The following is a 14,675-nucleotide window of genomic DNA, read 5'->3' on the forward strand; positions in this document are numbered from 1 at the left end:
CGTCTCGACGAAAGCGGACAACTGAGCGACCACTCAGCGTAGTCATCCTCAGCTAAACAAACGATTTACTTACCTGTTCTCTTTGTATTCCTCCCTAGTCTTCCTGGTCCTCCCGTATCGTCCTGTCTTCCAGTCCTTCCAAGTCTGTGTCATCCTCTGTCAGCTGTATCTGGTGTGTGCTGTCCATCCTCGTGTATTCCTGTTACCCAGCCACGGAGGAGAAGACCCCAACATCATTCCTGATCCTCCTGGCTATCCTTCATGTGCTCCTTGTTGTCATTCAATAAACACCCTAACGTTTCCTTACCTCTGTCTCCTGTCCGCTTCATAACAGTACTGAACTACTGTAATGTTTTTAATACTGTATATAAAAGGCTTTTTTAGTGATGGCAGCTTAAAGACGCCTCTCATATAGAGAATGAAGACACATGCATTGATCAGGTGTGAGTTTTTCACAGACGTCAATAGTGTAAAAATCTGGATGGTTCTATGGGTCTCGTCTATCAAATCTGATCTTTATTTTGTATCTTCTATTGGATTAAAGTCAGGTGATTGGCTGGGCCATTCTACAGCTTTATTTTCTTTCTCTGAAAGCATTAGAGAGTTTCCTTGGTTGTGTATTATCATGGATCATTAGCCCCTTTCACACAGTGATACCGGTAAATATCCGGAAAATTTCCGGAACGACTTTACTGGTAAATTCATAAGATACAATACAAGCGCAGCTGTTTAGAGCTTCTGGTTAATGATGTCAGAATTTACTGATATTTTGGAATGGATGAGTGAATGGTCTTTTCTGGAAAAATTCCAGAACGTTCTAGCCTGTGTGAACAGCACTTTTTTTAAATTTACCGGTAAAGTCGTTCTGGAAATTTTCCGGATATTTACCGGTTTCACTGTGCGAAAGGGTCTATTGTCTTGTTGAAATGTCCACCCTGGTTTCATCTTCATCATCCTGGTAATGTAGCAGCTAATATTAATGTACAATGATGAAGGGTAGACGGTTGCTGAATAACTTCAGAGAGATTTCAGCTGCTGTCTGGGCTTTCACTGCCTTTCTACACCTCACTTTCTTCATGTGTTCAATACTTTTTCCCTGCGTCATTTCATTTTCATACAAAGCATAACTTAATTTGTAAACTAATTAATATTGTTTTCTTTGCATATATGGATTTCTTTGGGTGTTACCAACATCTGGTAAAATTTTCAAGTCAACAGCACCTTTAGAAATATGTTTTAAGAGAAAAATTGTGACGTGTTGAATACTTATTTCCCCCACTGTATGTCACTCACATAGTTTTGAATGTGAAAAAATGCTATGGAACCCCTCTAGGGAAAGAGCTCAGTCCAGAAGTGTGTTAAAAAGTCACGTCGATCAGCTGGTTTGTCTATAAGCTGACATATAAGTGATCCGCTGTTGAACCACAGCTTTAAAACCGTCCAGTGTCCCTGCATCTGTGGTTACACTCAGTAAACAGCGGGGAGTTCAGTGAACTGATGACCTTCACAGCCGATCACTGTAATTTCTGTTGAGCATGTGAACACAATGACAAATCAGCACTGTTTAAGAACGTGCTCAACAGCGCTCAAATGTTAGCGGGAAATGGACGTGTTTAACATTTCAGTATCGATTGGTACCGAATTCCAGCATCTTTTCAACACTAATGTTTTCACAACAGTTTCTGCAGCTTCATTGTTATGAACCCTTTGGAATCTAAGCAAATGTTTGCTTCACAGACAAGAGAAATAGATCTACATAAAGCTTGTAAACTTTCAAATGAACCAACTACACTTGAAAACAAATGCTCTCCAGTAGGGCTGAGTGATTTTGGAAAAATCTGACATTGCGATATTTTGTTTTGCTGCGGTATATATTGTGACATGAATACAAGTTCACCAGCTGATTTAAACAGCTCCATTTGGAAATATTTCATTAATTTAGATCAACTAGGATGATCAAGTCTTTTACTTTGCAGTGCATCTGCATAAAATATAATAAATTACAAGCATATGTAAATAAAATAGCACAAATAAAAGTGAAATAAACAGTTATTTAAGGTTTTCTGGGGAGTGTAACAACATTCAAGCACAGAAATGGAACAATCAAACGTAAAATAACATGGTCATCATTGATACACACATTGTGAAATCGATGCTCAAACAATATATTGTTTAGCCCTACTCTCTGGTTTTGTAATAGAGTGGAGGAACTATGACATCACCCTGTTGGCTAATCGGCTGCTAGCATAAAACTGGCTCCCTCGATAAAATCCCCATAGTAATTTTCCATAGGCTTTTCAAGATTGCAAATAATAAGCTCTGTGTTTAAACACTGTTCATTCCACTTACACGTTTTGTCCAACCAGATAATCCTCACACGAAAATACAACTTTTAGCACTTTTGGATCTTAAATGCAAACGCAAGAACTGAAAAGCTAACAGGCTATAAACAGACTACAGTGCCTTCGGGGCGCTCGCCTGTGACGTCAGCACCACCCTGATACAGACAACCTTTCAAGCTTACTTTTAGAAATATTGTCCATGATAAAGGTTTAATCTCTCGGTTTATTATATTATAATCCACGCAATAAATTATAAACAAATATATAAGCAAAAACACATCTGTATATAGACCTACCTGCCTTTTCGATAGTTTTTTTACGTGGGAAATACATTTGTTTTGCTTTACGGTTGATGTAAAAGCTTTAAAACACGTACTGTATGTACATAGTATTATCATAAGATGTATTTAAATAAGAGTATTGCACGCATGCATAACATTACAGCCCGCTTACCTTAGTCATAGACGACAGAAATGAGGCATGAGGGACAGCTATCAAATGCCTGCAAGTTCCATCATAGACACAACAACAAGAACAACATTCAATATTCTTTTTTTGTCGTGAATTACAGCGAAAAGCAGCCCATACAGTCACATATGCTATACATTATACTGAGGAGTGTAAATACTGCAGTTATGACAGAGTTAAATGTGTTCAGATAGAGAAAAAAAAACTATGAAAAATCAATTGATCACGTTAAAATGACAGGTAATGTATTTATGTATTTTTACACATTTATTCACACGCTTGCATTACTGAGAGCAGGAAAGAGACAGGCTTGACTAGGGGTGTCAAAATTAATTGTTTCTTCGGTGCACAGCGATGGAGACGTGGACAATTTGGTATCGGTTCAGTAATAATCATAACCGGTTACTATGTAGTGACGTTATCCATCTCAAATGCACTAGCTTACTATGGCGAGGGAGGCGATCGCGAGTATTTACAACGCTCCAACTACTTCAAAACACAGAAACTGTGCACAATTTCACTGCGTGTGTTTTATTGACAGTCTTTCACTGACACTTACAGCAGAAGCCTCTATTTTACTGCGATTGAAAGAATGAAAGTAAACTCCATTTCTCTCTCTCTCACTGTGGCCCATTTGACCTGCTGGGCGTGACTTTTCCTCTCCTCTCGGCTATTACGGCGATACATCTGGATACAGACACGACTATGTGTCTGCAGAGTTTTTTCCACCGTGTCTGTCATGTCACCGTGTCAATCAGTGTCAATTATCTGTCAAGAGTGCAGCGCGCAAGAGCCAATCGCAGCCCTTTCTGTTGAGCCTTTGACCAATCATAAGGGCTGTAAGAGAACTTGGTAGACAAGGCTCAAAGCGAGCGAGATATTTATATTTGTTTATTTGCTATAAATGCTTGTGTTGTTTAAAGGTACAGTTTATATATCTGACTGTTTGTATTAAAGGACAAAAATGTGTTACAAATAGTATATAAATATATTCATACATTTTAATACAAGAATTGCTGTGCTGTGAAGTGAAAATTTAAAACTGTGTATGGATGCTTTCAGTGCACCGTGATGCAACGAGATTTCGAATTGAACCGAATCGATGGCATGATAATCGTAACCGAACCAAACCGTGAGACCAGTGTAGGTTCACAGCTCTAGTCTTGACGGTCTCTACAAGTGAAGGCATTATCTACACACAATATGAATTCCCAATTAGAAAAATTCTACAAACTATAAAATACTGTTTAGGAAAATAGCAGACAAATCCAAATGCCCAACGCTAGCGGGCTGCGTTCCAGTGCAGTTCAGCTCAATGATGTATAATGTCTCCGACACCGGCTGTATTCCCATTTAGCAACTTGATAGCAACCGTCATTTTAAAAAAGCGTAGCCGATTTAAAAAAATCAAGAGTGTGATGTAGCTGATGTGTTTTATATTATAGAATTAAATGTGAAAGTATCTTGAGTTTGTGTTAGCCACGAACTTTATTTAAGCGTTTTAATCGAAATCCCATTCAGAAAACCCATTGAGTTTGGGACGAGGGAACCGGAACTGCTAAAATGCTAACTCGCTTCTGGGTTTTTCCCTATAAATTGACGTCACAGTTCCTCCACTCTATATGTATGAAATAAATGTGAGATACAGTCTTTCCCATCTGACCTCATCATCACATGAAACAATATTGAAATAAACAAAACATGTAGTTACCTTTGAAGGCAGACTGCAGGACAGGAGCGGGTTTGGGTGCCATCAGTATACGCCGCGCATATTTGCTTAAGGCTCCGCTTTTCTCGTTTGGCACAATCAGCTGACGGATGAACCGCGTTCGGTCTCTAATATCATAGTTCTGATCGTACTTGGCCAAATTCAGAATGTACTGAGTCAGCAGTTTAGTCTGTATGGAACAAAAACAAAAATGATATACAACTCACAGCCAAAAACACACACAGACATCAAGCGTCATTTGATTTGACCTGTTTGGAATTGGTTAAGTAGAGTTTGGCAGCCAAGTTGACGGTCTGCAGTTTGACAATGTCCTCCTCGCTGGTGAAGGACTTGGCCATCTTTCTCAGAACATCAGGGGCGATTTTAGGCACGTGTTCACAGTATTCACCCATCAGCCACAGGATACTGGCCCTCGCCATTGGGACCTAAAGATGAAATGGATACCAAATGCACAGAACATCAAGGGTTATTTAATATAATGTTAAACAAAAAACATACAATTACACTACTGCTGTGTAATACTGTCCAGGTCTCTTACGGTGATGTTGTCGAAGAGTTTGGCCATGTGTTTGATGATGTCACTGTGCTGTGATGGTTGAGTCTGGAGAAGTTTCTTGATGACAACGACACTTTCTGCGACAACAGTCTCTACAATAGCAAGAAACACAGTAAGAAGGTCCTATCATACACACGGCGTAATTAGGTGCAAGATGTGTTTGGCGCGATTTGTTGCTATTTTCAGACCAGCGCAGGCCTATTTTTCACCTTGTCCACTGTGTTGTTTAAATAGCACATCCATTTGCGCCACTTTTTGTTAAGGTGCATTGTTGGCGCGTTGCTATTTTGAAGAACTGAAATAGACCAACGAAAAGCTGGTCTAAAGTCCAGCTCAGAGCACGTTAGTTATGCGCCTATGCAGGTCCAAAACCCTTACACATTGCTTAATACAGACCAGATGCACAGCAATACACAAATATCTTGCATATGAAAAAATAAAGGATTAAAATGTTCCAAAATTATTTTTTCTACATAAATATAAAAACCACTGCCGCGGTGGGCTTTTTTCAGTTTATTCATGACAATATTTATATTTGTTTTAATAAAAACAAGTTCAGATTTGTCGACCTGTCGGGTTTAGGAAACGTATGCATCAGCATATGGGGCATAAGATCAGGATGTGTGTTTGGATATACCTCAGTGTTTTTGACTACACTTCATTATTATTTTTCATTTATTCATTTGCTGGAAATTAGAACTGAATTTATGAATCATGATTTGAATTTATGAATTGGATTTGTGTGTTTTCAAATTGTGTTTTGAATTTACAAATTGGTTTTGTGTATTTATGAATTGTGTTTTTCATTAACGAATTGGTTTTGTGTATTTATGAATTGTGTTTTTCATTAACGAATTGGTTTTTTGTATTTATGAATTGTGTTTTTCATTAACGAATTGGTTTTGTGTATTTATGAATTGTGTTTTTCATTAACGAATTGGATTTGTGTATTTATGCATCGTGTTTTGAATGTATGAATTGGATTTGTGTGTTTATGAATCACGTTTTGAATTTATGAATTGGTTTTGTGTATTTATGAATTGTGTTTTTCATTAACGAATTGGATTTGTGTATTTATGCATCGTGTTTTGAATTTACGAATTAGATTTTTTAATTTACGAACTGGATTTGTGTATTTATGAATGGTGTTTTGAGTTTACGAATTGTGAACGTGAATTGTGTTGTGGATCTATGAATTGTATTTTGTAAATGTATTATTTTTTTGAGACTGATCTGGCTCCATAATAATGCTCCTGCACTTTGACAAACTGAACATGCCTTCATCATAGTGCCCTCTTCAGACTATTAGATGCACTGCTGCATATAACACAATAACTTCAAAAAAGAAGTCGGGGTTAGCATGTGATTACCGTCTCTGTTGGACAGGAGCAGAACCAGGCCGTTCAGGCAGGTGTCAGTCACTTCAGAGATGTTCGTTGCACACCGACCAATGGCCTGGATGGTGGCTGCCGCAAAAGCCTTATCCTGACTCTTCACATAAGTCTGGAACAAACAATTGCAGTTTATTCACATTTATGCATTTATGTGGTGCTTTCATCCAAAAGAGAAACAAAAGAGAAAATAACAATCATAATAGCAGCTCAATACCTGATTATTATTAAGATATTGGCTGTTTATTAGTACTAAAAGGGATAGTTCACCCAAAAATAGTCTCCATTTGCTTGTTTTGAACCTTATAAGTTTCTTTCTTCGAACACAAAAAAATATATTTTGAAAAAGGCTAAAAACCAGTAACTATTGACTTATATAGTATCTGTTTTTCCTACTATAGAAGTTAATGGTTACAGGTTTTTAGCATGTTTCAAAATATCTTATTTTGTGTTCGACGGAACAAAGAAATTCAAAAGGTTTGAAACAAGTAAATGGTGACTAGAACCACATGAGGGGGGGTAAATAATGAGTCCTTTTCCATTTTTGGGTGAACTATCCCTTTAACAAATACATATTATGCATGATATTATTCAACACCCCTAATCCTAGCCAATACCCAAACCCAATAACTACATTAATAACTTTTAATAAGCAGCAAATTAGGAGTTTATTAAGCAAAAGTCATATGTAATGATTTGTTAATAGTGAAAATTGTACCTTAAAATAAAGTAAACCTAAAACATGCCACGTCTGTTCGTTAGATGCGTTTCAAAACCTAGCTAGCAGCTTCCCAGATAGGAATCATAAAAGTATTCAAACTTCAGTATTAGCCAAAAACTTCGGCTCTTTTTTCGGTAATAATAAATAAAAAAATAAAAGAGAAAAGGAATGTAGTGAATCTATGAACCTTACCTGGAACTCTCTCAATATGGTGGAGATGTTTGCTTCATTAGCCAGGTTAGTCAAAATCTCCAACTGAAGAGGAGACGAAACATCAGCAGATGAGCAGAGAACAGAAACAAACATTATAATGTAATGTAAATGACAGAATGAAGGTGTGTTTTACCTTGAGTGTTTTGATGTGTGTGGCATCTGTAGACCTCACATAGAAGCTCTTCATGAAGGGTTCAAACATCCCCTGAAGAAACACCAGTGAATTTACCTCATGTTTTACACAGTTACCTTCGACTATAATGTGAAAAACTCTCAGAATTCATATTTACGGCTTATCTGCATGAAATTATCAGTTTGTGCTGCTCAGTATTTGAATTAAGTGTAATGAAATACTCAAACTGATATCTCAGATATGAAGTCAGTGTTTACCTCAAAATGTTACCTCATTTTATTTTTCTGGCATAAATTTATGTCTTCCTCAATTTAATGTTTACCTTAAAACATTACTTTATTTTATATTAGGCCTTATTTAGGTCTTCCTCAATTTAGTTTTAATATCAAATTTGACCTCCAACATTAACTAATTTTATATTATGACTAATTTAGGTATTCCTCAATTTAGTGTTTACCTCAAACAGATACCTCATATTTTACCTCAAACATTACTTCATTTTATTTCAGGCTTAATTTAGGTCTTTCTCAATTTAGTTTTAATATCAAATTTGACCTCAAAAATTTACTAATTTTACATTATGACTAATTTAGGTATTCCTCAATTTAGTGTTTACCTCACAAAGATACCTCAAATTTTACCTCATACAATACTTCATTATATATTACGCCTAATTAAGGTCTTCCACAATTTAGTGTTTACCTCCAATTTGACCTCAAACATTACCTCATTTTATTCCAGGCTTAATTTAGGTCTTCCTCAATTTAGTGTTTAACTCAAAAGAATACCACATATTTGACCTATGTTCACTCGGATGTTAAAGTTTTCTCAGTTTTCTGTAGGTCAATTGAGGACCTAATCAGATTTTTAAGTCAGGGTTTACTTTTGCTGATAACTCATAATATACCTCAGATCCTAACCTACCAAAGTCAGGACAAAAACTCAGACTTTTAATCAGTATTAACCTCAAAGCGATACCCGAAATTTTACCTGAAAAATTTACTCATTTTATTTCAGGCCTAATTTAGGTCTTCCTCAATTTAGTGTTTACCTCAAATAGATACATCATATTTTACCTCAAACATTACTTCATTTTATTTCAGGCTTAATTTAGGTCTTTCTCAATTTAGTTTTAATATGAAATTTGACCTCAAAAATTTACTAATTTTCCATTATGACTAATTTAGGTCTTTCTCAATTTAGTGTTTACCTCACAAAGATATCTCAAATTTTATCTCATATAATGCTTTATTATATATTACGCCTAATTAAGGTCTTCCACAATTTAGTGTTTACCTCCAATTTGGCCTCAAACATGACCTCATTTTATTTTAGGCTTAATGGAGGTCTTCCTCAGTTTAGTGTTTACCTCAAAAGGATACCTCAAATTTACCCTCAAACATTACCTCATTTTATTTCAGGTCTAATTTAGGTCTTCCGCAATTTAGTATTTACCTCAAACAGATACCTTACATTTTACCTCAAACATTACCTCATTTTATATTAGGCCTAATTTAGGTCTTCCTCAATTTAGTGTTTACCTCAAAAGGATACCTCAAATTTACCCTCAAACATTACCTCATTTTATTTCAGGTCTAATTTAGGTCTTCATCAATTTAGTGTTTACCTCAAAAGAATACCTCATATTTGATCTATCTTCACTCAGATGTCAACGTTTTCCCAGTTTTCTGTAGGCCAATTGAGGACCTAATCAGATTTTTAAGTCAGGGTTTACTTTTGCTGATACCTAATAATATACCTCAGATTTTAACCTACCAAAGTCAGGACAAAAAAAAAAATCAGGACTTTCAATCAGTATTAACCTCAAAACGATACCTCAAATTTTAACTCAAACATTATTTCAGGAATAATTTTTGTCTTTCTTGATTTAGTGTTTACCTCAAAAAATACCTCTTACCATTTTATTTCAGGCAAAAGTTTTATCTAAACCAATGCCTCATTCTTTATATAAAGTTTCTATCTGTTATCTGAGCGACAATTGAGGCCCAAACTCAGATTTTTGAATTAAATGAATTACTTAGTGAATACCTCATTATTTACCTCAGATCTTAACATGTCAGATTTAGGCAAACTAATACAGCAGATTTAGCTCAAAGTTTCACCTTGGTTATCTTAAGCTTAATTTATGCTCACTTCAAACTGATATCACCTATAGGCTATTGTATCTTAAGGTTTTCCTCAGACCTTACAGTAAGCCACCATTTATCCTGTTTGCTACAAATTAACCTCAGATCTTGCCTCACAAAATTGATGCTCAACAAAAAATGTATAGTACCTTTTTAATTTTTTAATAGTACTCACGTCTACCTTTAGTTTTACCTTGTTGTTTACCTCAGACCTTGCTTTTTAGTTTAGTTAGAAATAAGCACCACGTCAAATTTGACTTCAGGGTTTACGTCAGATCTCACCATAAATTTTACCTTATAATATCACCCAGAAATCAAGCCAACGTTATCTTTATTTATTTATTTTAACCTCAGATTAATGTACCCAAAAGGACAGTTCACCTAAAATGAAAATTCTGTTATTCTTTACTAAACCTTAACATATAAACTGTTCAAGTTTCTTTTTTCTGTTGAAGACAAAACAAGCTATTCAAGATATTGAAGAATGAAGAAACCAGCAGCCATTCACATCCAGAACAAGACAAGAATTGGAAGCCAATAGCTGCTGGTTAATGATGACAGGATTTACATTTTTAATGAACTATGGCTTTAAATATATGAAGAATACTCTTAACTGTTTATAAATCTTTAACATCATTCATACCTTCTTTTGAATTGACATGGTGGCGATGTTCTGCAACACGACATACTGAACTTCCCTAAAAGAGGTGAGAGGGAAATGAAAACAGGAATTAGATTTTCACATACTGTATGATCATAATGCTGCATTTCTCTCATGGTTTATATACAGTTTGTTACCTGTGGCTCCTCAAAAGCCTCACCAAGGACTTGGTGATGATGCTGATCTCATGTTTAGGGGCCAAATGCCAGTAGAGCTGACAAACTGCCATCACAACCTAAAAATAACGAGAATTAAGGTGTCTAAGTGATGATGTAAAGCATAACATTGAATTGATTCACATTATTTACATGAACAATATTACCCCATTTATGCTTTCTTTTGACATGTTTATTTACAATTATCAGGATGAATGTACAACGTGCTTCCAAAAATACAATTAGAGGCATGTTTTACAAATATTGTGCTATGGGTTGTAGACTAAAATGTACCACAAAAGCAAAATAAAATAACTAATCATTTAACACAGTAAATACACAGAAATTTCAGGAAACGAATAAATAAATAAAATAGGTAAGTAATTAAGTAAGTAAGTAAATAACCAAGTAAGAAAGATATGCTTCTGAGCTATCAGTGTATATCAAGTCTATAACATTAGCATTCATTTTTGGAAAAATAAACCAATATTGAAAAAACGTCAAAAATAGCAAATCAACAGGTACAAAATCTGAGATCAAGTGTCAAAGAAGGAAATACTGGGCTTATTCAAAATTAAAAGTCTACAAGCATAAGGAGATACATTTTAATTGGGTTTGGGTATTGGGTAAAAACAGCAGAAGGGAGAGTGAAACCAGCACACTGAACACAAAAGGAAGGAAAAACAAAAATGGCATCCTTGGCTGATTTTGACAGCCAAAAATTTGGTGCATTGTGGATATTGAGATATTTTTTTGTCCGCTATACATATTGTGATATAAATACAGTTTCACAAGATAGATTGATTAGCTCTATTTGACAGTTTTCTGTGAAGTCTAACAGTATTCAGGTACAGAAATTGAATAACCACAATGCAAAATATGCTACTCTTACTTTGCTTTGTCTTTACAGTAAAAGAAAAAAGTTGACTCAACTTAAAATTAATGCAACCAGCTTCAGGACTCAACTTAAATCGAGTCAAGTGCGGTACTTGGGTTGAAAGCTGAGAGTCAACCAAAAAATGTACTGAAACTGGTTGCATTAAAATTTTAAGTTGAGTCAACTTGTTTTCTTTTACAGTGTTGTTTTTAGTTTAAATAACTCATTCTTAGACCAAGTTTTAGTTTTTCCTTAAAACAAGAAAAAACAATCTTCTTTGCTTTGAAATGTAGATATTTGGACTAGAAACAAGACAAAAATTCTAAGTAAGAAACATTTTTTCTCAGTATATATAAATACTTCCCTTACTTCGCTTTGTCACGTTTCTAGTCGAAATATCTCATTCTTAGATCAATTTAAAATATTGTTTTGTTTAGACTTTAGAAAAAAACTTTAAAATTAAAGAGTTTTTCCTTAAAACTAGTTATAAGTAGGTTATAAGTACCTGTAGTTATAAGTACCTGTCACAATATCTATTTTTTGTTGTAAGATATATTGCACCAAAATATATTGCGATAAACGATATTATGGTCATTTTAAGACCATTTATGCTCATTATATAATGCCAGAATGACAATATAATAGCATCACAAAGCAAGTACACTCTTTCAAAGAACACATCATATTTAATTCTTAAGAATATTTCATTTATAGTCATTTTAACAGTTTAATAATGAGGCATTGGCATCAGAATGTGAAAACGCATATCCTAAATAAATAATAAAAAGTGTTACCAGCTACCAGATCTATTTTCAGTTGTCAGACAGCCACATGAAAATATACTAAAGTCATTTATAGTAAATACTATAGTTTTTATTTTTTATCTATACTGACACTGACACCTCCAATAGAGATAGAGATGTTGTGCAATCAGCTAAAATGTTGCTAGTATTGGTTTTGATGTTTAGGCGATATATATTGCATCACCAAAAATGATTATGTCCATGTGTTGTGCGATACGTCCATATATTGATGATTGTGACAGGCCTATAGTCATGGGCCTTAAAAACACATGCAAATGATAAACTTTCACAGTGTTATGGCTAAATGTAGCAGTGACTCTACAAACCACATGTGTTCTGTGGCTCCTGGTCAACTATAACTTATACAAAATGAAATATATGTATTGAACACGTCATGTTTTTATCTGGGAATAATATTTCTAAAGCAGCTGTTGACATGGAATTGAACCAGATTTTTGTAACAACCCAAACAGTACAAACATAAGAATAAAACAAAACAATTTGAAAAATGAGTTATGTTTAATAACAATGGAATGACACAAGGAGAAAGTGCTGAACTATTGAACTGTATTTAATACTTTCTATAAAAGGCTTTTTTGGTGATGGCAGCTTAAAGACGCCTCTCATATGGAGAGTGAAATTACATGCATCGCTCAAGAGTGAGTTTTTCAGACTTCAACAGAGTGTAAAAATCTTGATGGTTTTGTGGGTTTTGTCTATCAAATCTGATCTTTATTTTGTATTTTCTATTGGATTCAAGTCAGGTGATTGGCTGGACCATTCTACAGCTTGATTTTCTTTCTCTGAAAGCATTAGAGAGTTTCCTTGGCTGTGTTTTGGATCATTGTCTTGCTGAAATGTCCACCCTGGTTTCATCTTCATCATCCTGATAATGTAGAAGCAGCTAATACTCATTTACAGTGACGAAGTGAAATTTCAGCTTCTGTCTGGGCTTTCACTGCCTTTCTACACCTTCCTTTCTTCGTTTGTTCAATACTGTTACGAGTAGTTGTTGTAGTGTGTGTGTGTGTGTGTGTGTGGTGTTTTCTGTCTCTCTCTCACTCTCTCTCGGTCTGCATTATTAGCAAGTGCAGTGAATTGCAGTGGATAGTGATTGGCGCTTAGATTGGCGGCGGCCGTATTTAAAACCCCAAACAAAATGGATTCAGCAGCTCCCCGCTCTCGATTCCCTGCTCGTTATTCTTTGTGGTGATGTTTCTACTTTGAACAATGAGAACTGAGTGATTGTTGCAGATGTCTCTTATGTGGCGTTTTGTGAGATGCCGATGTGAAGTTGTCAGCCTGATCTCACGAGAAAACGTAAGTATTTTACGTTTTGCCAGTTTAGTAGCTAATTCGTATGTTCAGTCGTACGAAATTGTACGATTTTAAAAAGGAGGCGTGGCACCTAACCCCACCCCTAAACCCAACCGTCATTGGGTGATGAGCAAATCATACTAAATCGTACGAAATAGCCACTAAATCAAAGTTACGAATTGCCGTGAGATTGTGTTGGAAGTTGTACATTCTAATTGGAGAAACCCAGCTCTCTGTCTCCCTGTCTGGCTTGGAGAATGGTAGGGAGGTTTGGTGCCTTCGGTTTATTATTTTCGTTTTCTCCTGTGTTGTTAGTAGGGAGGTAAGTTTTCTGTATTTTATTTTCTTATTTAATTTTCAGGGATGTTTGCTCAAATTTAGCTAGTTTGGTTTATTGTCATTTATTTAGGCTTAACCCCTCCTGATGTTATTCTGCTTCTTATGTTTTCTGTGAATAAACCATATTTTCTTGTTAATTCTCAGGCGTTTGGTTTATATTTTGGGGGGAGTTATATAATTCCTGATATAATTCCTGATATCTTGTTATGTTTTGGTTAAACTTATTTTTGATTTGAAGGATTTTTTTATTTAATTCGTAACGATAATATTTTCCTGCATCATTTAATTTTATTACACATAGCTTCATTTGTAATCTAATTAGTTTAGTTTTCTTTGCATATATGGATTTCTTTGGTTGTTGCCAACATCCAGTGAAAATTTCAAGATAACAGCAGCTTTAGAATGATGTTTTCTGAGAAAAATGCTGACCTGTACTTATTTTTCCTACTGCAATGTGACTATTGCAGATGCGGACATTGCAATATCAATGCTGAAACGTTATATTGTGCTGCCCTAATACTAGTGTGCATGTAATTGTGCTCATTGTAGCCTCCAAAACCATGATAGTACTTAGCTTTTTAGTATGTTTTTATAAAAGTGAAGAGAAAAGTAGCCCATAAAAGAAAGACAGATTAATGGACGAGCAGGTGGACAGTCCCGGAGACGTGTGGAGTGAGAGAAAGAGGAAGAGGAGGGTTTCTAGAGAGATAGAAAAAGAGATAGATGGTGATAGATTAGGAAGCCTTCAATGTATGTAATGATTTTGTCTTCCCCAAATTACTTTGACCCCAATATACGAACAGGACAGCAGACTTCAACACAT

The 14,675-nt window shown here is 35.2% G+C and overlaps 1 protein-coding gene across 2 annotated transcripts in view; it reads right to left on the minus strand.

Annotated features, from left to right (window-relative positions):
- Nucleotides 1–14,675, minus strand: part of ap3b1a (adaptor related protein complex 3 subunit beta 1a) — a 117,144-nt gene that overhangs the window by 95,398 nt on the left and 7,071 nt on the right. For both annotated transcript variants that reach the window (XM_056445931.1, XM_056445930.1), the window contains exons 3-10: nucleotides 10,499–10,596; nucleotides 10,344–10,398; nucleotides 7,554–7,625; nucleotides 7,400–7,462; nucleotides 6,466–6,598; nucleotides 5,078–5,187; nucleotides 4,788–4,964; nucleotides 4,522–4,708 (exon numbers count right to left, since the gene is read on the minus strand). In XM_056445931.1, the coding sequence (XP_056301906.1) occupies nucleotides 4,522–4,708; nucleotides 4,788–4,964; nucleotides 5,078–5,187; nucleotides 6,466–6,598; nucleotides 7,400–7,462; nucleotides 7,554–7,625; nucleotides 10,344–10,398; nucleotides 10,499–10,596 (895 nt within the window). The remainder of the gene's footprint in view (nucleotides 1–4,521; nucleotides 4,709–4,787; nucleotides 4,965–5,077; nucleotides 5,188–6,465; nucleotides 6,599–7,399; nucleotides 7,463–7,553; nucleotides 7,626–10,343; nucleotides 10,399–10,498; nucleotides 10,597–14,675) is intronic.

The sequence above is a fragment of the Danio aesculapii genome, chromosome 21, assembly GCF_903798145.1.
Source record: "Danio aesculapii chromosome 21, fDanAes4.1, whole genome shotgun sequence".
Classification (NCBI taxonomy): domain Eukaryota; kingdom Metazoa; phylum Chordata; class Actinopteri; order Cypriniformes; family Danionidae; genus Danio; species Danio aesculapii.